General features: G+C 38.1%; 1 protein-coding gene across 3 annotated transcripts in view; it reads right to left on the bottom strand.

The window, feature by feature from the left end:
• NAALADL2 (N-acetylated alpha-linked acidic dipeptidase like 2) overlaps positions 1-27,323 on the bottom strand; it is a 1,599,429-nt gene that overhangs the window by 81,306 nt on the left and 1,490,800 nt on the right. For all 3 annotated transcript variants that reach the window (XM_081570965.1, XM_081570964.1, XM_081570966.1), the window contains one exon: positions 14,346-14,439. In XM_081570965.1, the coding sequence (XP_081427091.1) occupies positions 14,346-14,439 (94 nt within the window). The remainder of the gene's footprint in view (positions 1-14,345; positions 14,440-27,323) is intronic.

Genomic DNA, 27,323 nt, shown 5'->3' with positions numbered 1-27,323 from the left:
AAGGTTTCTCAGATAACTAAAAATAGAGTTGCCATATGATACAGCAATCCCACTCCTGGGCATATACCTAGACAAAAATAAAATTTGTAAAGATATATGCATGCCTATCTTCATAGCAGCATTACTCACAATAGCCAAAACATGGAAACAACCTAAATGTCTGCTGACAGATGAATGGATATTGAAAATGTTTTACATATGTAGAATGGAATACTACTCAGCCATAAAAAGAATAAAATGATGCCATTCACAGCAACATGGATGGACCTAGTCAGAAAGAGAAACACATGTATCATATGATATCACTTATATGTGAAATCTAAAATATGATGCAAATGAAAATAATTATGAAACAGAATCAGAATCACAAACATAAGAGAATAGACTAGTGTTTGCCAGTGGGGTGGGGGGTAGAAGAGTAATGGATCGGGAGTTTGAGATTAACATATGCAACCTAATACACATAGAATGGATAAACAACAATGCCCTACTGTATAGTATAGGGAACATTATTGAATATACTGATAAACCATAATGGAAAATGATGTGAAAACAACTGTATATATGTGTGTGTGTGTGTGTATGTATAACTGAGTCACTGCTGTATAGCAGTAATTAATACAACATTGTAAATCATCTATATTTCTATAAAAAATATAGAATTAGACAACCAACATTTATTTTTTTTCTTTCTACTTCTTGACTATTATTTTTTAATTAATTAATTTATTTTAATTGGAGGCTAGTTACTTTACAATATTGTGGTGGTTTTTGCCACACATTGACATGAATCAGCCATGGATGTATTTGTGTCCCCCCATCCTGAAGCTCCTGCCCAACTCCCTCCCCACTCTGGGTTGTCCCAGAGCATTGGCTTTGAGTACTCTGCTTCATGCATCAAACTTGCACTGGTCACCTATTTTACATATGGCAATATACATGTTTCAATCCTATTCTCTCAAATCATCCCACCCTCACTTTCTCCCACAGAGTCCCAAAGTCTGTTCTTTATATTTGTGTCTCTTTTGCTGTCTTGCATATAGGGTCATCATTAACCACCTTTCTTATTTCCATATATATGCATTAATATACTGTATTGGTGTTTCTCTTTTTGACTTACTTCACTCTGTATAATACAATCAACCTTTAAAATTGATGCTTTTATATCTTTGCTCTTGGTGAAAACTCAACCATTAGTAAGTTTTTACAGCATGACACAACATAGTGATTTGTGATAAATATTGAATGTAAACCTAATATAATATAAAATTATTGAGACTACCTATTAAAATTATCTTGACGTTATTCAAGAGGCAGTTGAAATGTACTTCGAAATTTCAAATGAAAATAGTTTGCATTTTTTCCTCCATTTCTATGAAAAATACAAATATATTTTCACCAACTACTTATGGAGTCCTATTTTGTGTGGTGTTTTATAACTACTGGTCCTATGAGACGCATAAGATTAAATATCTAGTCTTAATAAATTCCTAATCTAGTTAGAAATAATCCAAAAACAGAAAATAAATAAGTATGAAGTGAAATAAATGCTCTTGAATGAAGGAATACATCATTGTGTATAGCAATATTCTAATTAGATCCCAGGGAAGAAGTGAAACTTGAGAGATCATGACAGAAACCGACCTCTAATGGAACTCTTAAAAGTCTGGAAACTACCTATATTAAAGCAGTTGAGTTAGGGTGTTCCATCTAGAAATAACAATATTGATTAGTCTTCCCTCATTTCCCTCAGTCCTCATCTTTCTAGAGGATGAACCCAAGTCTAACTTAAACCCTTCCATTTTTCCAGGTTTCTATAGAAAGGACAGGGCTGGATATTACAGTCAGTATTAATATTAAGTGAAGAGGAAGAGGGAAGAGCGAAGGAAGGAGGAATTACCAGTCAGTGGATATAGAGAAGGATATTGAGATCTAGACAAGTCACTTCAGGAGAAACAAATATACTGGAGCAAGCAGATCCCTGCTCCTCAGAGAGTCCCCTGCCTTCTAGCCGCCAATCACCCTGTGCTCTGCCCCCCAGTCAGAAGGCAGTGCAGGGCAGTGGGAGGGCAGAGGCCTTGGAATCTGATGGACCTATATTCCCGTCCTAAATCTACTACATAAATGTATACACCCAAGTAAGACTCAAAACCCTTCCTAGGCAATTTTTTAATCTCTAAATTGGCTGTAATACTCAGCTCAGCCCATGAGGTTAGAGTAAGGTTAAATGTCACAAAGAACGTAAGGCTCTTAGCACATTACATGGGTTTTGGGGAGTGACCCCTAAAGTGGCAAGGTGCTTCCCAGAAAATGTGTTCTTGAGTACCCTTGGCATAGGATCCTAAAATACCTTCCAACAATAGATCAGACACTTACAGTTATTTAATACACGTCCTACCCACAAGGCCTCTAAAGCTTCTGGGTACGAACAGTAACTACAGGGCTGACTGCACCCCTTGAGTCTACAGATGTTCCAACCTGCCAGGGTCTGAGACCAGCACAAACCTCTTATCCTGCAGCACTTCATTTCTTGAAGTTTCTGCTTGGCAGAAACCCCTGTGTATTATGTCTGTTCTGCAGTCACCTGAACAAATTTATAACTGTCTTATTTTAAATAATGATTTTACTGCCTACTATTGTGGCCTCTAGAGTTTCATACTTCAGAAAGTTTTAGTTTATTTCTATCTTTTGGTTCTGCTTTGTGGCTGTACTTTTAAAAACCCACTCAATTTCATTTTGAATTAAGAATGAAATGTACTGGTCATACTCTAAAACTATATTTTTATATATCAAACTAACATAGCCTTTTACTTTAATAGTATTTCACAGTATCTCTTCTACAGATTGAGCTTATCACAATTTTAAAGGTGCTAACAACTGCACAATCACAGCTTAGATTTCACTGATTTATAGTGCTAAGAAAAAGTATGATTTATGTTCTGCAAAACACAGCAGTTAAAAGCAGAATAGATTATTTGTGTGTGGGGGGGGTGCATGCTACTTAATGTTGTCTTAAAAATATCTTGTGGCATCACTAAAGAGAAGAAAAGAAATTTCCAATATGATTTCAGCCAGGGGAAACAACAGTCCTTTATTATCCTACATTTTCTATTCTTCAGGCTGCCTTCTTTAGTATGAATCACAATGAATCATCTCAACTGGTTATTTAAAGAAGTTAAACAAACAAAAATACAGGTAAAGAAAGAAGTGTGAAAGCTAGCACACTGCTGATACTCAAATAATCTAACATTGATTCTACAATGCATAAATAAAAGGATATTATTTTCAAAATGCAATATACCAGAAGACAATGGATAATTATTTCTAAACTGAATACAGTAGAAATTCTTTTTGCAAAGATGCCAAAGTGGCATGTTTAGAAGAATCAGGTGAACCACTTTTAAAGACAGAAGCAACACATTCTAAAGATTCAGTTCAGTTCAATTCAGTTGCTCAGTCATGCCCAACTCTTTGCAACCCCATGAACTGCAGCACGCCAGGCCTCCCTGTCCATCACCAACTCCCAGAGTTTACCCAAACTCATGTCCATTGAGTCAGTGATGCCATCCAACCATCTCATCCTCTGTCGTTCCCTTCTCCTCCTGCCCTCTAAAGATTATCTTGCATTCAAATATTATCCAAAAAATCCAGGTAGGCAAGGCAGACGGAAATCTAGCTTCATATATTGCATCGAATGGGCTCTCCCAACAGCGTCTGTCTGCCTAGCACAGAAATTGAACCAGAGGCTGTTTTTATGGCTCACAGATGTGGCCACTGTATTATATTTGCAACTACATGATCTGGTTATTGGTGGCTGTGGAAGAGTGAGCACAAGCTTTCTTGAATGAATTAAATTAATGTGTGGTTTATTTTTTATCACTCTCTTCCTGAGGCAGAAAGTTGGAGTTTTATATTTAATAACACATGTGAGTTTAATTATGCTTTGACTAAACCAAGAAACTGAAAAAGAAAAGGCTTTAATACAATTAATCAACATGAGGGCAGGGTACTTTATGCTCTATTACAAGCTATGATTAAAAGTATCTTTAAAAAAAGTGACTTTGTAAGTGTTGCCAGCGAAGCAACACTTAAAGCCTAATGTATCCTGTCATGGATACAGGGTTTTATCCTAAAACTACTCTTCAGTTCAGTTCAGTTCAGTCCCTCAGTCGTGTCCGACTCTTTGCGACCCCATGAATTGCAGCACGCCAGGCCTCTCTGTCCATCACCAACTCCCGGAGTCTACCCAAACCCATGCCCATCGGGTCGGTGATGCCATCCAACCATCTCATCCTCTGTCGTCCCCTTCTCCTTCGGCCCCCAATCCTACCCAGCATTAGGGTCTTTTCCAATGAGTCAACACTTCGCATGAGGTGGCCAAAGTATTGGAGTTTCAGCTTCAACATCAGACCTTCCAATGAACACCCAGGATTGATCTCTTTTAGGATGGATTGATTGGATCTCCTTGCAGTCCCAGGGACTCTCAAGAGTCTTCTCCAACACCACAGTTCAAAAGCATCAATTCTGCGGCGCTCAGCTGTCTTCACCGTCCAACTCTCACATCCATACATGACCACTGGAAAAACCATAGCCTTGACTAGACGGACTTTTGTTGGCAAAGTAATGTCTCTGCTTTTAAATATGCTATCTAGGTTGGACATAACCTTCCTTCCAAGGAGTAAGCGTCTTTTAATTTCATGACTGCAATCACCATCAGCAGTGATTCTGGAGCCCAAAAAAGTAAAGTCTGACACTGTTTCCACTGTTTCCCCATCTATTTCCCATGAAGTGATGGGACCAGATGCCATGATCTTAGTTTTCTGAACGTTGAGCTTTAAGCCAACTTTTCACTCTCCTCTTTCACCTTCATCAAGAGGCTCTTTAGTTCTTCTTCACTTTCTGCCATAAGGGTGGTGTCATCCGCATATCTGAGGTTATTGATATTTCTCCTGGCAATCTTGATTCCAGCTTGTGTTTCTTCCAGCCCAGCGTTTCTCATGATGTACTCTGCATAGAAGTTAAATAAGCAGGGTGACAATATACAGCCTTGACGTACTCCTTTTCCTGTTTGGAACCAGTCTGTTGTTCCATGTACAGTTCTAACTGTTGCTTCCTGACCTGCATACAGGTTTCTCAAGAGGCAGGTCAGATGGTCTGGTATTCCTATCTCTTTCAGAATTTTCCACAGTTTATTGTGATCCACACAGTCAAAGGCTTTGGCATAGTCAATAAAACAGAAATAGATGTTTTTCTGGAACTCTCTTGTTTTTTTGAATATCCAGCGGATATTGGCAATTTGATCTCTGGTTCCTCTGCGTTTTCTAAAACCAGCTTGAACATCTGGAAGTTCACGGTTCATGTATTGCTGAAGCCTGGCTTGGAGAATTTTGAGCATTACTTTACTAGCATGTGAGTTGAGTGCAATTGTGCGGTAGTTCGAGCATTCTTTGGCATTGCCTTTCTATGGGATTGGAACGAAGACTGACCTCTTCCAGTCCTGTGGCCACTGCTGAGTTTTCCAAATTTGCTGGCATATCGAGTGTAGCACTTTCACAGCATCACCTTTGAGAATTTGAAATAGCTCAACTGGAATTCCATCACCTCCACTAGCTTTGTTCGTAGTGATGCTTTCTAAGGTCCACTTGACTTCACATTCCAGGATGTCTGGCTCTAGGTGAGTGATCACACCATCGTGATTATCTGGGTCGTGAAGATCTTTTTTGTACAGTTCTTCTGTGTATTCTTGCCACCTCTTCTTAATATCTTCTGCTTCTGTTAGGTCCATACCATTTCTGTCCTTTATCGAGCCTATCTTTGCATGAAATGTTCCTTTGGTGTCTCTAATTTTCTTGAAGAGATCTCTAGTCTTTCCCAATCTGTTTTTTTCCTCTATTTCTTTGCATTGATCGCTGAGGAAGGCTTTCTTATCTCGCCTTGCTATTCTTTGGAACTCTGCATTCAGATGGGAACATCTTTCCTTTTCTCCTTTGCTTTTCGCTTCTCTTCTCTTCCAAGCTATCTGTAAGGCCTCCTCAGACAGCCATTTTGCTTTTTTGCATTTCTTTTCCATTGGGATGGTCTTGATCCCTGTATCCTGTACAATGTCACGAACCTCTGTCCATAGTTCATCAGGCACTCTGTCTATCACGTCTAGACCCTTAAATCTATTTGTCACTTCCATGGTATACTCATAAGGGATTTGATCTAGGTCATACCTGAATGGTCTTAGGGAAAACAAATTCACAATATAATAGCTCATTATTGTGATGAGAGACTAGTAAAAATGATACTAAGTCATTAATATATTTCAATCAATGTAGTGACACATGTAAAAAGAAACCTTCAAGCAGATTTGGATGAAGTATTCAGAGCAGGGAAGAAAATGATGATCACAAAAGAAAGCTGTATGAATAGCAACACATTGTGAGATGGGTAAACTGGAGCAAAGAAAGTATAACTTTGAGGAAAACAAAGGAGATATTATATTTAGGAGAATAATTAAGGAACATTATGCAATAAAAATATGAGTTCAAAGAGAAATGAGGAGAAAGAAAATCTAATTTCAGGAGACAAACACTAACATTTTAGAAATGGTCAAATTTGTTGCAGACTCAGCTGTCTCACATTCCTTTTAGGATGAGGTTTGGGATATTAATAAATGAAATGTAATCTGTAATATAGTTATGTAATCAGAATCCATACAAAAATATAATGGAGATTGAAACTAAACACATTTTTTTTTAGGAATTTATACCCAATGAATGGCTAATCTCTTATCAAAATTCTCTACCAATTTGGGTAAGCAGTGTAAGACACTTCTCAGAGAATGTTTTTAAGTCCTTGTCACACCAAAAACTCAGTTCCAGAAATGCTAGTTCAGACCACTACTAATCTGGCATGGTTAAGAATTCCCTTGGAAACACAATCTTTCCCTGGAAATATTTGGATTTTAGATGATCTGCTTCAGATTTCTCAGGGAGATCACAGAACCAGCTATCTGCCCTTTCCTATCCATAAGCTGGTCCAGAGCTTGAATTGGTAGTCATTAAAACCAAGACTGGATACAGAGAGACTGAGGATGTGATCATGCAGTTTATAAAGTGCACACTTATTTGCAAATTGGGAAATTCATCTTACATTATTCAGAAAGGGGGAAAAAAAAACACATTACACAGGTCCCAATAACTTGGGATTGTAGTAAAGAACCAATGTAACAAGTGAAAACATGAAACTACAAATCTAAAAGAAATCATAGAGCTTGCCTCAGTGGCATCATCATGTTGAAATACTATCCCTCCTCCTAAAATGAAGTGATTGATGCTAATGAATTATCAAAGCTTATAAAGAAACAAACAAACAAAAAAGTCAGATCAAATCAGGATTGTTAGTATTTCAAAAAACAGTGGAAAAGCTGCCAACAACCATTTCACATTGAGTGAGACAATCAGAGATGGCAACAAGCCACACAGTTCAAAATTGTGTTTCCTGTTGGGTCTGGCTTGCAATAAATGTGTACATAGCCAGATCAAATGAAAATGACTTTTACTTTATTTGGTCATTTGTAGTTTTTAAAATCATGCTAAATAATTAACATCCAGAATTCTGGCAAAGAAAACAGAAAGCATCATAATTACACAGTTGTTAATTCTTTTGAAATGCTATTTTTGCACTAAAAAGTAGATAAACTGAGAAACTATAAACTTAAATGAAAAGTATCAGAATTATATAGTTGTTAATTATTTTGAAACACTATTTTTGCATTAAAAAGTGGATAAAGTGAGAAACTGCAAACTTAGAAAGGTCGTCAAGTGTTTACTCCTTAATTGGCTTCCAGGTTCAAGGTGTGGTAAGTTCAACTTTACTTATTCCTGACACTCTTCTCTGCCCCCATAAACTAGTACCATTGGCTTGTGTGTGCATTTTTTGGATATACTTTTATTTGTCATAAATACATCTGATGCATGTCAGTTATCTTATCAGTTACTATTTGTACTATATCCCCATGCACCAACCATGTTATAAATATTCATCCTCTATTATGTGCTTGGCATTGACCAAATATTAAGAGCCAAGGTCACTCAGTCAAAATGAGCTTTCAAGAACCATCTAATAAATCAACTCAAACAAATTATTCACTGGTAAATTATCCTTCTTTCTGGGGGTTGTGAGAAGGATAGAGAATGGTCTACTGCTACCGTAAACTAGTGTAATAAATAAACAAGATGGCTGCTTGTCAAGGGGTAAAAATTACACCGTTGAAAATGCAATCGGGTTTCAGAGACCTTCATACTTAAACTCTTTGCAGTAAGGAGAAACAGTACTTTATAGTTCAGCCTTGAAGGTCATTTTTTTTAACTGTAATTGAGAACTTAAGACTAATCACCATTAACTAGAAAATATATCAACAATTAAAGCTTGTATCAAGCGATAAAACTATATGTTTCATTTAACATGGTATAGGAACTCTGTTTAGCTAGTGAAATCATCTAGCATTGTAGCTAAAATTGAAACTGAAATATTTACTTAGTTGTTGATAAGTGATGTCCATTATTCATGCATTAGGACATTAAAATATCCTATTTTAAAACTAAGGTTATAACCAAAGTAGTCAAAATAGAATAAGTAAACCAAATTGCCCACAATTTAGCAAATATTTAAATAATATTTTACTATGATTCAGATATTTTAATTATCTGAATTAAAATAGTTTTCAATCCTGATAACTAAAAAAATGTATAGCTTAAAGGTGACTACTCATATCTCTTTGATCAAATAGTTATAGCCAGGTCATGGTAAAGGAATAATTTTTGCCTATTTTGGGGGTTACATTTTGTTTTGCCTTGCTTTGTGTTTTTAGTATGGGTGTATCTCAAGTTTGGCACATCTTTCTGAGTGAAAGTGACAGAGAGACCCAGGGAGTTTCACATCAAAAGAAGCAAAACTCAAAAATAACCAACAACCAAAGAAGAAACATTTTGATATAACAGCAAGAAGCCAAAATGCTCCTGACTCTTCCAACTGAGACCTGAGATTTTCAAGGGGGTTTCGTCTAGACTCTGTCATGTCTGGCCTGCAGTGGAAATCACTGTAGAATGACTGCAGTTTCATCTTGTCTTGTTGTTGCCCCTGTACTGACATGCTTTTAGATACAGCTGTCAAAGAAAGAATTAGTAACCTGGCCTATTCTCAGACTGTTTTCTTTACCTTTTTGCCTCAACTGAAACCTGGCTCTCCACTATTGACAATGCTCCCGTCACATCACTATTCAGCAGTGGCCCTCTTTTCTCCCAGGCCCTCTATACCACTAGCCATAGGAGAACAATATGAAGTGTCTTTAAGTCCCTGCTCATTTTCTGAAGATTTTACCTCCTAGTTCAATCACTGTTTCTTATAAGAATTACTCCTGTCTTAGCTCCTGACAATATCAATATCCATAGAGACATAGTCTGGCCTCTTTTTCCATAGCTCTTTTCCTCTGTTGACCAGCTACCACACTTCCATGGTCCTGCCTCAACCCTGATACTGTCATTACCAATATCTGCACTCTTTTTATGATCAGATTTTCAACAATTCCCATTGTGGGTCTTTTCCGCTTACTTTTTCTAGTTCTTTGGATTGACAATAAATGAGGTATATTGACCCTCCGTTCTTTGTGCTCACTCTCATTCCCTTTGTATCCTTACTTTATTCCACACCCAGTTTAGGTATGTCAGTCCATCAGTAGGAGCACTCCCTTTCAAACACTCTCACTCTCATTTTTCCTAACCTTATCTAGCTCATTTTCCCCCTCCCAGCAAAGCCCTAGCTCTGATTAAATCCAAATCTGCCTATTCTATGCCTGAATCCCCAGCTGAAGACTGGAAAAAAAACACACAATTATGCTGAATTATCTCACTTAAAGGCTTCCTTGATGACTCAGAACCTGTATGCAGGTCAGGAAGCAACAGTTAGAACTGGACATGGAACAACAGACTGGTTCCAAATAGGAAAAGGAGTATATCAAGGCTGTATATTGTCACCCTGCTTATTTAACTTCTATGCAGAGTACATCATGAGAAACGCTGGGCTGGAAGAAATACAAGCTGGAATCAAGATTGCCGGGAGAAATATCAATAACCTCAGATATGCAGAAGACACCACCCTTATGGCAGAAAGTGAAGAAGAACTAAAGAGCCTCTTGATGAAAGTGAAAGAGGAGAGCGAAAAAGTTGGCTTAAAGCTCAACATTCAGAAAACTAAGATCATGGCATCTGGTCTCATCACTTCATGGGAAATAGATGGGAAACAGTGGAAACAGTGTCAGACTTTATCTTTTTGGGCTCCAAAATCACTGCTGATGGTGATCGCAGCTATGACATTAAAAGACACTTACTCCTTGGAAGGAAGGTTATGACCAATCTAGATAGCATATTTAAAAGCAGAGACATTACTTTGCCAACAAAGGTCCGTCTAGTCAAGGCTATGGTTTTTCCAGTGGTCATGTATGGATGTGAGAGTTGGACTGTGAAGAAAGCTGAGCGCCACAGAATTGATGCTTTTGAACTGTGGTGGTGAAGAAGACTCTTGAGAGTCCCTTGGTCTGCAAGGAGATCTAACCAGTTCATCCTAAAGGAGATCAGTCCTGGGTGTTCATTGGAAGGACTGATGTTGAAGCTGAAACTCCAATACTTTGGCCACCTCATGCGAAGAGTTGACTCATTGGAAAAGACCCTAATGCTGGGAAGGACTGGGGGCAGGAGGAGAAGGGATGACAGAGGATGAGATGGTTGGATGGCATCACCGACTCGATGGACTTGGGTTTGGGTAAACTCCGGGGGTTGGTGATGGACAGGGAGGCCTGGAGTGCTGCGATTCATGGGGTCGCAAAGAGTCGGACACAACTGATCGACTGAACTGACTGGTGACTCAGATGGTAAAGAAACTACCTGCACTTCACGAAACCTGGGTTCAATCCCTGGGTGGGGAGGATCCCCTGCAGGAGGGCATGGCAACACACTCCAGTATTCTTGCCTGGAGAATCCCCATGGACAGAGGAGCCTGGTGGGCTACAGTCCATGGGGTCACAAAGAGTCGGACATGACTGAGCGACTAAGCACAGCACACAGCACATCTAACTTAAAACGTTTCTTCTGAATGCTTAATGGTGCCCAAAAGACTAATCCCTCTTTCACCTTCCCAAACAACTATTGTATTGTTTGTTACAATTGAAGAGGTTGACAAGAGTTCCCACCACCACACTTACTAACCCCGTATGATATGCTCCGTGTTCCTTCACATTTTTATGGATGTTTATAACTAAGGCAACATTCTCCATCTTATGCTGCTTCTTCAAGAAGAACATTCCAGCAATTCTCCTTTCACTTTCTTCAAAAATTCAAAAAATTGAATTTTTTCAATTCTCTTTTCATCTGAATCAAATCCTCACTCTCCATCAGATCATTCTTATCAACATAGAAACATGCTAACTGTTCTCAACTCCAAGCTTTCCATCTAACAGCACCAGTCCCCAATTTATCACTTCTCATTTTCTTTTGAACCCCTCTAATCAGATTATTTTGTATACCACTCTACTAAAATTGCTTTTGTTGAGATCACCAGTGACCTCCAAATTGCTCAATCTAGCTGTCAGTACTTGGTTCTCACTTTTCTTAACCTCTAGTAGTATTTGATGGAGTGGATCTCTCCTTCCTCTTTCAAAGCTTTTATTCCCTTGGCTTCAGGATATCACATTCACCTAGTTTGTCTCTTATCCTTTGTCTCCTTCTCGGATTCCCCTTCTGTTCCTAATTTCTAAATATAGACATGCCCAGAAATCATAAGCCTTCTCTGTGCTTTGCTGCTGCTGTGCTGTGTTCTGTCCTGTCTGATTCTCTGTGGCCCTGTGGATTGTAGCCCGCCAGGCTCCTCTGTCCATGGAATTCTCCAGGCAAGAATATTGGAGTTGGGTGCTGTGTCCTCCCCCAGGGGATCTTCCCAACCCAGGGCTCCAACTCTTACATCTCCTGCATTGGCAGGTGGATTCTTTACCACTGCACCACCTAGGAAGCCCTTTCTCTCCTCTATCTGAACTCAATTAGAAATCTCACCTGGGACAACTCTCACATATATATTCCCAGGTCGAATCTCTCCATTGTGCCCTGGATACAACCACAGTCAGTTGTGCTCTGTAACACTTAATACAAATTTATTCCAAAGTGATTGATATTAGAGAACAATTTGAGCATAAAGCTAATTTAAAAATTGCTTTGACTTATGGCAATTTTGTTCTACCATGTACATATGTTTCTTAGCAGCAGAAATTTAAATTTTGTTTTATTTTTTATCTAGAGGCTGGGTTTTATGTTTTGGTTTTCTGGTCATATAACCATACCAGGAATACCATGGATAGTCAATAAATATTTGTTAAATGAATGAATAAATGGGTTCAGGAGATCTTGTAAAGTCTGAGGGATATATGCAAACTGTTTTGTACAAGTACAATCTTCTGAAGAAAGAGACAGTACTTTCCTGTATTTTCAAAGAGATTCCTAACTACCTGCTCACACACACACAAAGGAAAAAAAAACAAACAGTAATGATATAATTCTAACAATGACTCATTAGGACTTTTTTCTGACCCTCAGAAGTTGACTACATTAATTAAAACACTCAGATTTAAAAAGTACACCCAATTGTTTAAAAAATAATAGAATTTGGAACTCAAAATGACAGTATTGCTACTGGTTTTGGTTTTGTTGGCTTTGCTTAATTTTAAAAATATATCTTTATATCTTTATTACAAAGGTAGTAAACATTGATCATAGACCTGAACTCAGAAAAGCAACCTGTAAATCATTTATAATTCTACCATACAGTGTTACTATTTCACATTATACTCCTTGAGGCTCATTTCTATGCATGAGAGTTATTCTTTATAGATGGACAAATCTTCTTGTAATATAAATAAGTCTCCTCCATTTGTTCTCTGCAAGTTTTAAGTATAATATGCAGTACCAACTGAATTTTTTAAAGTATGAAAATGAGAACTAAAGAAAAACAAAACAGTCTACAGAACAAATAAAATAGACGGTTAAAAGAAATCCTTGGAAAGAATATATTATTCACAGAAGTTTTTAACCCTTTATTTATGCTCACACTGTTCTTATTTTATAAAATACCATATACTTGGTTACTCAGTCTCTACAAAATATTCTAGAAATAGAAAATTTTAAATGGAGGACAAAGTGACTGCTACAGGTAGTCATACTGACAACAATAAAATGAAGCTTGACAAAATAGAAAAAAATAGAGACAAGCTTAAATATCCCCAGAGTAGAGCAATATGAGGTCATTTAGTATGAGAGTAAAAGGCCCTAAACAGCTCAATTGCTCCCAAGGTCACAGTTTTACAACCAATATAATAAAAGTCATAAGAATCACTGAGGGGAAAAAAATATTTTATTGTAGTACACTCTGGATTAAGAACCAATCCAGGTAGTCAAAACTTTTAAAGTATTAAAGCTTTAGATACTAGAACTGTTTGGCTCTTTAGACAGATCCATTTTCCAAGAATTACTATTTAAGTACTATAGTGAAAATATTTGCTTTTATATTGAGAAATGCATGTTTACAAATTATATGGTAGTAAGATGTGTGGCTCAAAGAGAAGGAGGGTGCATTTTTAAATTGTTTACAACACTGCCCTTTGTATTTGGGGAATGGAGATAAACTAAAAGTTTGGTTGAAAGGTTTATATATAGAAAAAGGGAAAATAAAGGTAATTATTAGGGTGATATTAAAACTTTTAGAAAGAGATATATTCAAACATGAAGCAACTGAAATAGAGACTTGGAAATAATTTCCTGGTTTCCTCCTTGTCAGCCTTAATCTAGAATGAGCCAACACTTCAGTCAAATGGACCCAGTCCATACCTCACAGAAACCAATCTCAAAGCACAAACTTTCAGCCAATATTGTTTGAACTGACTGAATGTTAGGAATGTGGTGATTTAATCGCTAGGTGGTATCTGACTCTTTCGATCCCATGAACTGTAGCCCACCAGGCTCCTCTGTCCATGAAATTTTCCAGGAAAGGATACTGGAGTGGGTTGCCATGCCCTCCTCCAGGGGATCTTCCTGACTCAGAGATCAAACCCAGGTCTCCTGCACTGCAGGCAGATCTTTACCAACCTCATTCTTATTGACATGGCAGCCAACATTATTCTGAGCCCTTCTCAAGATTATCCTCTATATGAAGGAAAAGGCCATATTACCGTACCTAGTGAAATAGTTGTTGACTTTATACCTGTTGAAAATTAGCTGAACATTTTCATTTGCTAAAATTACTATAATTCAAAGAAAAATTACCTTTAAGGCTGTTTTGAACTTCTAAAGCTATATCGAGAGCATTAAAGGGCAGAACTGGTTCGTTGGCAATTTGCAAAATCACTTCTCCTGAGAGCTGAAAGAAAAAGAAAAAAAACACTAGAATTTAGCATTAAGAGTTTTTGTTTGTTTTTCATTATTTCATGCAATTTTATACTCTTATCTAAAGTGAAAAAAAAAAGAGGGAAAATTTATTTTTATAAAATTTCTTTTTTATTAAACCTTTAAAAAAATTTTGTCTTTATTTAAAGAAAAAAAAAGTCTTCAGTATATTTTCCATGTCTCAGAATAGTATAAGGAGATATATTTTCTTCCTTTTAGGCTAAAATATTAAGAAATAGTTTCCCTAGTTGAAGGAGTTGTTAAATGTAAACTTTAAAACAATTCCTTATAAAACAGTTCAGAATGTCACATGATAAAACCATCAAGAGGAACAACTGCAAATCAATAGCTGGTTATAGGAGCTAGGAAAATTCCAGACAAAATTAATGATCAGTTAATTTCATGGAAGATGTAATTTTTAAAATCCTTTAAAATCCACATACTTCATGCTTTACTATATTTGTAATCAGTTTTCCAAACTTTATCAAAACTAATACCATTTATATATCTCTGAGATCAATGTTTAAATTAAATTATAAAAATTTAAATGACAGTCTCTAAACTCACAGCTGGAATTTTCACACATGCATATGTTTCTACCACTGCACTCCAAAACTGGGTCTGAAAACCAATATATGCACTACAGCTGAACTAGCATTGGCTTAATAGACTGAACAAGTCATATGCATTTTTATACATCTCTAAGGAACTTAGGGCTGGTGGCAAATGCCATGTTACTCCCCACCCCTTCAAGTGATATTTAATATTTACCTGGGCTTAACAAATGTCCCTACATCTCTTTTAACCCTGAAGCTGGCACACAGGGAAATTTGACTGTGTTGATGTTATTAACGCAGTATGAAATTTTGTTCATGAATGAAAACATTGTCTTGTGAAACTACACAGGGGAAATGAACACAATAATTTGAGACCATAAAGAACATATAAAAGAAGCAACTTACAAGGAGAATGTGATGTTAAATATTCAAATCGACACATTTAACAAGGGTCAAATTCCATTTAATATTTAAAAGTTATATTTCCCAGTTGTTTGCACAATTTATATCATAATGAAAGTACAGTTTGAGGAAATGTATTTCTTAGGAACAGGAAAGGAAAACACCTTTGAGATCCCTTTATTTCTTTGAGATATTTTTCTCCCAATGTAACAACCACTTCTCCTCAAATGCCTCAAGTATTTTGCAGCATTTTATCCTCAGCATATGATCACAAAAATTCTAGGAAACTGCCTACTTTGACTATGCTGTTAGCTATTCAGGAAAAAAAGCATTATATGCAATGTGTTGATATGAATCCTGTTTCTAGCCCACTTCACTCCTTCTAAACCATGTAAGGAAAACCAATATTTGGAAATAAATTATTTGTAAAAGGAATGTTTAAAGAAGATTAAGAGGCATTATAGTTTCTTTTTTACAATTTGCATTGGAGAATAGAAACTACAGAACAGACATGTTTTGTTTACATTTTTGGAATCTGGAAACCACACATTACAAAAGATTAAAATAAAAGAATTGAAAGGGAGGAGAAAGGCAACTACTTCTTGTGCTGCTGGAGAAAGCTGTTTTGTTTTGGGACTTTTGAGTCATTTGGCAGCTAGAACAACTGGAATATAAACCAGCCACCTTGCTATGTCTTAAAAAGAAGCTGGCAACAAATACTGGGACTTCCAAGGCACCTGGACCACGATGGAATGCTTCAAGTAAATAGGCTTTATTTGCATCTTCAATCACATGAGGGAGATTTGTATACGCTGTGCCATGCAGTGAGAAGAGACAAACCATACTGCATACCCTTTTTGTGGATTCTGGAATTCATTTTTATTCAGGCATGACAAAGTAACTTTCCTTTACATTTAAATAAGCCTCCTTTCTTTTCAAACTGCTTTATACACATTTTATCTCATTTAATTATCTTGCCAAGCCTAGAGGCAAATCAGTTCAGTTCATTTCAGTTGGTCAGTGAGTCCAACCCTTTGCGACCCTATGGACTGAAGCACGCCAGGCTTCCCAGTCCATCACCAACACACAGAGCTTGCTCAAACTCATGTCCATCCAGTCGGTGATGCCATCCAACCATCTCATCCTCTGTTGTCCCCTTCTCTTTATTCCTTTAATCTTTTGCAGCATCAGGATCTTTTCAGATGAGTCAGTTCTTCACATCAATACTTTTGGTGCCCGAAAGTATTGGAGCTTCAGCTGCAGCATCAGGCCTTCCAATGAATATTCAGAACTGATTCCCTTTAGATTGACTTATTTGATCTCCTTGCCGTCCAAGGGACTCTCAAGAGTCTTCTCCAACACCACAGTTCAAAAGCACCAATACTTTAAGGCAGAGCTTTCTTTATGCTGCAACTCTCTAATGCATACATGACTACTGGAAAAACCATAGCTTTGACTATGTGGACTTTTGTTGGCAAAGTAATGTCTCTGCTTTTTAATATGCTGTCTAAGTTTGTCTTGTCTGTTTTTTCCAAGGAGCAAGTGTCTTTTATTTTCATGGCTGCAGTCATCATCTGCAGTGATTTTGGGGAACAAGAAAATAAAGTCTGTCACTGGTTCCACTTTTTCCCCATCTACTTGACAAGAAGTGATGGGACCAGATGCGATGATGTTGGTTTTTTGAATGTTGAGTTTTAAGTCAGTTTTTTCACTCTCCTCTTTCACTTTCATCAAGAGGCTCTTAATTTCCTCTTCGTTTTCTGCCATAAGGATGGTGTCATCGTCATATCTGAGGTTATTGATATTTCTCCCAGCAATATTGATTCCATCTTGTGCTTCATTCAATCCAGAATTTCAATGATGTACTCTGGATATAAATTAAATAAACAAGGTGACAATATACAGCCTTGACATCCTCCTTTCCCAATTTTGAACCAGTCCATCGTTCCATGTCCAATTCTAACCATTGCTTCCTGACCTGAATACAGATTTCTCAGGAGGCAGGTAAGGTGGTCTGTATTCCCATTTCTTTAAGAATTTTCCACAGTTTGTTGTGATCCACATAGTCAAAAGCTTTAGCATAGTCAATGAAGCAGAAGTAGATGTTTTTCTGGAATTCTCTTGCTTTTTGTATGATCCAGCAGATGTTGGCAATTTGACCTCTGGTTCCTCTGCTTTTTCTAAGTCTAGCTTGAATATCTGGAAGTTCTTGGTTTATGTATTGTTGAAACTTAGCTTGGAGAATTTTGAGCATTAGTTTGGTAGCATGTGAGATGACTGTAATTGTGCCATAGTTTGAACCTGCTTTGGCATTACCCTTCTTTGGGATTGGAATGAAAACTTACCTTTTCTAGTCCTGTAGCCACTGCTGAGATTTAAAAAATTTGCTGGCATATTGAGTGCAGCACTTTCACAGCATCATCTTTTAGGATTTGAAATAGCTCAACTGGAATTCCGTCACCTCCACTAGCTTTGTTCGTAGTGATGTTTCCTAAGATCAACTTGATTCCTCACTCCAAGATGTCTGGCTCTAGGTGAGTGATCACACCATCATGGTTATTTGGGTATTTAAGATCTTTCTTTGCATAGTTCTTCTGTGGATTCTTGCTACCTCTTCTTTATGTCTTCTGTTTCTGTTAGGTCCATACTATTTCTGTCCTTTATTGTGCCCATCTTTGCATGAATTTCCTTGGTATCTCTAATTTTCTTAAAGACATCTCTAGTGTTTCCCATTCTATTGTTTTCCTCTATTTCTTTGCAATTGATCACTTATGAAGTCTTTCTTATTGCTCCTAGCTATTCTTTGGAACTCTGCATTCAGATAGATATATCTTTTCTTTTCTCCTTTACCTCTCACTTCTCTTCTTTCCTCAGCTATTTGTAAGGCCTCCTCAGATAGTGGAGGAATTAATCCTATATTGAAAACATTGAGCATAAGCCTTACTAGGTTGCAGTTAAGATAGTAACTTAACTGATCTCCCCTCCTCCCACAGATTCATTGAGTCTACATCTATACATGAAACAATTCCTTATGGAAAAATAAAATTCAGAAACTAGAAGAAATGACCCTGGCATGTTGGGAGAACAACAATAAAAAAACACATTGAAATGAATAACAAAGCGTGAGACATGCTCTTGCTATAAACTCCACCCCATCACAGTGATATGCAATAGGAAAGGAATGCAGAAGTCTCAATTTCTCCTTGAAGAGAGAAATGTTAAGACCCAACATCTAAAGGCTCAACTTTTAAGACTTCCAACCAAGGGACAAAATATCAAGCCTTGAAGGACAAAAGGCCTCTGTCCACATGGTATATAACACTACAGCCAACAAAGAAATAGTCCCTAATGGACGCAAGAGGACTCATTGCAGTTCCCTACCTCAGGCTCAGCACAGGGGAAAAATGCCCATCATCCCGCCTTTACATGAAGTGGTCTTATTGAATACTTTAAAAGTTGCTGCCTGCAGGTCACATCTCTAATTTAGCCCTAGGGACACAACTCAATCATCAGTAGAGAACAGGGAAGCCAATTGAAAGATTTACCCATCTGAATGCAGAGTTCCAGAGAATAGCAAGGAGAGACAAGAAAATCTTTTTAAGTGAAAAGTGCAAGTAAATACAATAAAATAAAAAAAAAAAAATAGATTGGGAAAGACTAAAGATCTCTTCAAGAAAATTAGAGATATCAAGGGAACATTTCCTGCAATGATAGGCACAATAAAGGACAGAAAGAGCATGGACCTAACAGAAGCAGAAGATATTAAGAAAAGTTGGCAAGAATACATAGAACAACTGTACAAAAAAGATCTTAATGACCCAGATAACCACAATGATGTGATCACTCACCTAGAACCAGACATCCTAGAGTGTGAAGTTAAGTGTGCTTTGGGAAGCATCACCAGGAACAAATCAGGTGGAAGTGACAAAATACCAACTGAACTATTTCAAATCCTAAAAGCTGATGCTGTGAAAGTGCTGTACTCAATATGCCAGCAAATTTGGAAAACTCAGCAGTGGCTACAGGACTAGAAAAGGTCAGTTTCCATTACAATCCCAAAGAAGGGTAATGCCAGAGAATGTTCAAACTACTTCACCATTGCAATCATCTCACACTCTAGCAAGGTAATGCTCAATATCCTTCTAGCTAGGCTTCAACAGTATGTGAACCTAGAACTTCAAGATATGCAAGCTGGATTTAGAAAAGCCAGAGGAACCAGAGATCAAATTCCCAACATCCATTGGATCATACAAAAAGCAAGAGAATTCCAGAGAAAACATTTACTTCTGCTTCATCGACTACGTTCAAGCCTTTGACTGCATAGATCACAGCAAACTCTGGGAAATTCTTAGAGATGGGAATACCAGACCACCATACCTGCCTCCTGAGAAATCTGTATGCAGATCAAGAAGCAAGAGTTAGAACCAGACACAAACAATGGACAGATTCTAAATTGGGAAAGGAATATTTTAAGGGCTGTATATTGTCACCCTGACTATTTAACTTATATGCAGAGTACATCATGCAAAATGCCTGACTGGATGATGCTCAAGCTGGAATCAAGATTCCTGGAACAAATAATAACAACCACAGATATGCAGATGATACCATCTTTATGGCAGAAAGCGAAAACGAAATTAAAGAGCCTCTTGAAGAAGGTGAAAGAGGAGTGTGAAAAAGTTGGCTTAAAACTCAACATTCAAAAAACCAAAATCATGGCATCTGATCCCATCACTTCATGGCAACTAGATGGGGAAACAATGGGATCAGTGACAGACTTTATTTTGTTGGGCTCCAAAATCACTGTGGACTGTGACTACAGTCATGAAATTAAAAGACACTTGCTCTTTGGAAGAAAAGCAATGATAAACCTAGATAACATATTAAAAACAGAGTCATTACTTTGCCAACAAAGGTCTGTATATTCAAAGCTATGGCTTTTCCACTAGTCATGTATGGATGCGAGTGCTGGACATTAAAAAAGGCTGAGCACTGAAGAATTGTTGTCTTTGAACTGTGGTGTTGAAGAAGGCTTGAGAGTCCCTTGGACGGCAAGGATATCAAACCTGTCAATCCCAAAGGAAATTAACCCTGAATATTCACTGGAAGGACTAATGCTGAAGCTGACGCTCCAATACTTTGCCACCTTACTCAAAGAACTGACTCATTGGAAAAGGCACTGATACTGGGAAAGATTGAGGGCAAGAGGAGAAGGGAACGACGGGGGATGAGATGATTGGATGGCATTACTGACTCAGTGGACATGAGTTTGAGCAAAGTCTGGAGATGGTGAAGGACAGGGAAGCCTGGCATGCTGTCCATGGAGTCACAAAGAATTTGACATGACTGAGTGACTGAACAAAAACAACAATAGATTCCATCTCAGCATTCTCCCAGTAGCTTTCCCAAACCACTGAGACCTCTTTACAAGCAGTTTACAGACACACATCTGGCACCATGGCTTTTGCAACTGCCACTCAGGGGACACACCCCTCAACCATTTGGCTGTTACCAGCTGGACTTGCATTTATAGGTGTCACAGGACTGAAACAAAGAGAGAAACACTTTTTTTAACTGTGCTCAGCACAGAAAAAGACTGAAATGCCCATCACTTAGTTTTTCCCTGGAAAGTGTTTCTTTGCATAATGCAAAATCTTCTTTCTGAGAGTCTGACTTCTAATTAGCCTGCATCTAGGTGCTGACTGAGATCTTCCCCTTTGGGACACTAACGAGTATTAGCATATCCTCAACTACTGGAAGTCAGTAAAAAAAAGAGAAAGAAAGAAAGAAAGAGGCTTGGACAATCACAAAGGTTTGAGATACAACCAAGAGGTAAATCTGGGCTAGATAATAAGTTTTATGTCCTACATGAGACCATTCCTTAAGAAGAAGAGAGGCTGTTTTATCCAATGCACAGAAACCAATAGAGTCAAAGAAAATGAAGAAACAAAAAAAGAAGTTTCAAAAAAAGAACAAGATAAAACTTTATTTACATACTTTAAGGAAATGAAGATAAGTGATTTACTTGAGAAGTGTTCAAAGTAACATCATAAATTTCCTCACCAAAGTCAGGAGAACAGTACATTAACAAAGTGAGAATCTCAATAAAGAGAGAGAAAATATAAGGAAAACCAAACAGTAATCACAGAACTGAAGAATACAATAGCTGAACAGAAAAACTCAGTAGAGGGTTCAGCAGAAGACGAGGTCAAGAGGAACGAACAATCGATGAACTTGGAGACAGAACAATGGAATTCATCCAATTAGAGGATAAAAAAGTAAAAAAAGAAAAACTAAAAAGAGTTAAAAATAGTTTAAGGACATATGGGATACCACCAAACATCAATATTTGCATTATAGGTCTTGGAGAAGAATAAAGTGAGAAAGGTTGATTCAAAGAAATAATGGCTATGCCTGAAAGTAACACAATATTATAAATCAACTATACTTCAATAAAACAAACAAACAAAAATGAATAGAAATAGAATTATATCACTTAAAAAAAAAAGGAAAGAAAAAAATACGAAAGAGAAAAAGGAAAAAGAAAGGAAAGAGAAAGAGAAAAGTTCCCTCTCCTGAGGAAGGAAATAGACATCCAGATCTACAAATACTAGGCAGTTCCAAATGAGATGCATCCAAACAGACCTACATGGAAACACATTAAAATTAAATTGTCAGATTTAAAGAGAAGGTGTAGGGGGTTCTCTATCCTACTTTTAACAATGAATATATTATTTAGATCAAAACTCCGTAAGGAAACATTGAACTGAAACTGTGCATTGGACAAGATGTACCTAATACACATTTATAGAACATTCTATTCAACAGCAGCAGAATATACTTTCTTTTCAAGTGCACATGGAACATTTTCCAGGACAGATCATATGATAGGTCACAAAACAAATCTTAATGAATTAGAGAAGACTGAAATCCTATTCAGCAACTTTTTCAGCCACAAAAATATGAAACTAGAATTCAGTGACATGAAGAAAACTGAAAAATTCACAAATATGTCAAGATTTGGGGTGGTGAAGCATCTCATTGGCTCAGGCAACTAAGGTCTGTGACATTGGCAACTGTGTGATCCTTGACAGCAAGAGCTGTGTGTGTGTGCATGTATGTGTGTGTTTGCGGGTGGGAGGGTGGGTTCCATAGTAGCTGCAAGGACTATTGGTATCTCAGCAATAAAAGACCAGGGTGGTCACGAGAGCTAAAATCTGTGGTGTATATATGTTCAAAGGCAGAGCTGGCTGCAGGTGTCTGCATGATGGCAGGGACTAGCTATAGGCACACCCACATTGGCAAGGGCCCAGAGCAGTGGCTAGGGGCAACTCTGGGTGAATGAGCAGCTACAGGACTCATGTAGTTATAAAGACTAGTTGCAGTCTTGTGCACCATAGTGGAGGTCAGTGACAGAAAATCTAAGTCATAGTATGCATGTTTGAATGATAGAGGCTACTTAAAAGCACAGATAGTGATACAGATCTGGGTTAGGAGTCAGGACTGGCTTCCAATACAGGAGCAGCAGAGGGGCCCTTGGTTGTCAGCATGTACTCATATGGCTGCAGGGGCTAGCCATGGGTGGGTACATGACAGTGGAGAATGATACTGGGAGTTTGGGCCAGTGGTGTGTGAGTTCATGGATACACAGGGGCTAGCTGCTTAAATGAATGAAGGTGCAGGCCAGTGACAGGAGATGGGGTCAGGTCCTTTGGGCAGTGCCCTGAAAGGCTGGGGAAGCTGGTCACTCACTCTGTTCTGTATTTTCCTATGAAAAAACTCTCTCTGGCCAGGAAGTTGTCTGTTGGCTCTGAACAGTGCTGGTCTGGTGGATGGAATGATACTGTATACAGGCAAAATGTGTTATTTGTGTATGGTTATTCTCATGTTATTTTGCTCTGCTATGTGCTAAAGCTTCTTAAGTAGACTCCTGAGGTTTCCCAGAGCTATTTTCATTCTTGCATTGAATTGTCTAATTCTTGTCTTTGTGGGAAGAGGGAGGTTGGTATCTCCTATTCTGCCATCTTCTTGACAACATTCCCCTGAACTCTCTGACACTGCATTATAAATAAGTTCACAGGCACACCATCTGTCTCGAGATCCTTGTGTCCTTGTTTCTTCACTCCAGATCATCCTACATCTGACCAGAGATTAAAAGAATACATAAGACTGAAAAAAAATTATGGAAGTAAAAGTGTTCAAAAAAATAAAAAGATTGTACTACGAAATGAGTTAATGAACACCATGTTGCAAAAGTTTTCCTGTCTTATTAAATACTATTGACATTTCTATAGTTAGTGGTTTCATTGATGTTAGGCAAGATCAGGTTGTTGAAAGAAAATAATTACTCATAGAGCCTTCTCTTAGATTGTGTTGTTGTGTTAGTCATGTCCATGACTGAGTTAGTCATGTGCTCAGTCATGTCCAGCTCTTTGAGACCCCATAGACTGTAACCCACCAGGCTCCTCTGTCCATGGGATTCTCCAGGCAAGAATACTGGAGTGGGTTGCCATTTCCTTCTCCATCTCTTAGATTATAAAGGTGATAATGGAAAATAACGGTTATCCTGATAAAAATTTCTCCTTCAGCTTGAAATATTTTTGGTTGTATTTTAAGGTTCAAAACAGTGTTTTTAAAACTTAATAAAGGAAAATATATGTATACACACATCTTCTTTTTTCTTAAACTTTGTAAATAACAAAGAGTTGCCTTGTTGGAAGGTATGTTGATAGTTTCTGACTTTGTCACAAATCTTTCCCTTACTCATCAGTCTAGAGGGACAGAAAAAGATATTTATTTACTAAACTCTAAATATATAGACTCTAGGTGATCACTCACCTAGAGCCAGACATCTTGGAATGTGAAGTCAAGTGGGCCTTAGAAAGCATCACTACGAACAAAGCTAGTGGAGGTGATGGAATTCCAGTTGAGCTAATTCAAATCCTCAAAGGTGATGCTGTGAAATGCTGCACTCGATATGCCAGCAAATTTGGAAAACTTAGCAGTGGCCACAGGACTGGAAGAGGTCAGTCTTCGTTCCAATCCCAAAGAAAGGCAATGCCAAAGAATGCTCGAACTACCGCACAATTGCACTCATCTCACATGCTAGTAAAGTAATGCTCAAAATTCTCCAAGCCAGGCTTCAGCAATACGTGAACCGTGAACTTCCAGATGTTCAAGCTGGTTTTAGAAAAGGCAGAGGAACCAGAGATCAAATTGCCAATATCCGCTGGATCATCAAAAAAGCAAGCGAGTTCCAGAAAAACATCTATTTCTGCTTTATTGACTATGCCAAAGCCTCTGACTGTGTGGATCACAATAAACTGTGGAAAATTCTGAAAGAGATGGGCATACCAGACCATCTGACCTGTCTCTTGAGAAACCTGTATGCAGGTCAGGAAGCAACAGTTAGAACTGGACATGGAACAACAGACTGGTTCCAAATAGGAAAAGGAGTACGTCAAGGCTGTATATTGTCACCCTGCTTATTTAACTTATATGCAGAGTACATCATGAGAAACGCTGGGCTGGAAGAAACACAAGCTGGAATCAAGATTGCTGGGAGAAATATCAATAACCTCAGATATGCAGATGACACCACCCTTATGGCAGAAAGTGAAGAAGAACTAAAGTGCCTCTTGATGAAGGTGAAGGAGGAGAGTGAAAAAGTTGGCTTAAAGCTCAACGTTCAGAAAACTAAGATCATGGCATCTGGTCCCATCACTCCATGGGAAATAGATGGGGAAACAGTGGAAACAGTGTCAGACTTTACTTTTTTGGGCTCCAGAATCACTGCTGATTGTGACTGCAGCCATGAAATTAAAAGACGCTTACTCCTTGGAAGGAATGGTATGGCCAACCTAGATAGCATGTTTAAAAGCAGAGACATTACTTTGCCAACAAAAGTCCATCTAGTCAAGACTATGGTTTTTCCAGTGGTCATGTATGGATGTGAGAGTTGGACGGTGAAGAAAGCTGAGCGCCGCAGAATTGATGCTTTTTAACTGTGGTGTTGGAGAAGACTCTTGAGAGTCTCTTGGACTGCAAGGAGATCCAATCAATCCATCCTAAAAGAGATCAATCCTGGGTGTTCATTTGAAGGTCTGATGTTGAAGCTGAAGCTCCAATACTTTGGCCACCTCATGCGAAGGGTTGACTCATTGGAAAAGACCCTAATGCTGGGTAGGATTGGGGGCGGGAGGAGAAGGGGACGACAGAGGATGAGATGGTTGGATGGCATCACCGACTCGATGAACATGGGTTTGGGTAGACTCCGGGAGTTGGTGATGGACAGAGAGGGCTGGCGTGCTGCAATTCATGGGGTCACAGAGAGTCGGACACGACTGAGCGACTGAACTGAACTGAAATATATAGACTAGGGTCACTCTCCCCCTAACCCTACTCATGTATTGTATCTCATAGACTAGTATGATAACTGTATTGGCAATAAATATTTTTAAATGAATTAACTACTTAATGCATGAATAATGCAATTAGACATAAATAGGTTCACTAAAATAATTACCATAGAGTACCATGGTATCATAATATAATTTCTTTTTAGTTACAAGCAGAGACACTCAGCAAATGTGTGGCTTGTTCCATTTATATAATTTTAAATTAAAGTAACCACAGTTTATACTTTATCCCTAAATCATTAGTTAAACTATCATTGTGAGATTGGTTTTATGTCCTCAATCAGACTTAAAATGCAGTATCGCTGCACTCTGAAAGGGATGCTGTGAGATAATCCTAACATCTGTTTTATAGGTTAGCGTGAGAAAGAAATTGAGAGAGTCTGGGTTGTTATGGCATGGCGTGACATAATATGACAAACAGCAGATGAATCATGAACCATCCCACTACTAGTTATTGAGCCTTTTTTGTGTAATCATTACTGTGCTATGAAGGAGGAAAGAGGAATGTAAGACAGTTTCTCCCCTTAGGACTTACTTTACTGTTAGAGACAAGTCTTACCACTTTTACATAATGCAAAAAAAGAAATTAACAATATAAAATTAGCACACATGAATCTCTTTTTCCCTAGAAATCACCATTTTCTACTCCACTTTTTTTTTATTTATTTTTTTATTGAAAGATAATTGCAATACAGAATTTTGTTGTTTTCTGTCAAACCTCAACATGAATCAGCCATAGGTATACATATAGCCCTCCCTTTTGAACCTATACCACCCTGAATGAGCCCAATCTCATCTACTCCACTTTTAAGACACCATGGGCTTATCCCCTACATATATTTGTGGAGCCCAAGCATCTTGAGTGTAAAAGTGGAAAGATATTCCAGACAAGGGGAATAAGATGGGCAAAAACCCCTGGGGTAGAAAGAAGCATAGACTTTTTAGAGAAGCATGGAACAACCAGTGTGAATGAAGTGGAGTTCTTGGTTAGTGGGAAGGAAGTTTGTATATGGGATGGGATGGAGAGTTTGAAAACCCTAAAACTCAACCAAAGTATATGGTCACGATTCAGTGATCTGAAGGGAATCCTTCCCTCTTCCCTCCTCTTTCAAAGCAGAGGCATCATATGATCAATTACGGCCTGCTGAGAGTCTTCATAGAGCAATTTTGTGCTGCATGGTGCCCTTCAGGCCACTATGTTCAACTGAAGCAACATGACTTATTTATATCCCTTTCTAATATAGTGGAAAGTCCCCTTATTTAGCAATGAATGCCCTGTGGATAAAAAAACTTCAGGGCAGATGGCCATAGGCAAGGGGATTCAGAGGATCTCCCTAGAGATAAGCAGAACTTCCCAGTCCCCAGGACTCCTTTCTAGGGCTAGGATGCCAACAGGGGAGAGGAAGCAAAGACACACTCTTGATATACCCAGCAAGTTTAACCAACAAAAGGAGAAATTAAATGGTGTTGTTAGGTTACCA

Source organism: Giraffa tippelskirchi, chromosome 2, assembly GCF_054371585.1.
Source record: "Giraffa tippelskirchi isolate mGirTip1 chromosome 2, T2T-mGirTip1v1.2.pri, whole genome shotgun sequence".
NCBI classification, from domain to species: domain Eukaryota; kingdom Metazoa; phylum Chordata; class Mammalia; order Artiodactyla; family Giraffidae; genus Giraffa; species Giraffa tippelskirchi.
Note: the sequence above shows the minus strand (reverse complement) of the source record. Positions and strands in the feature narration are given on the sequence as shown.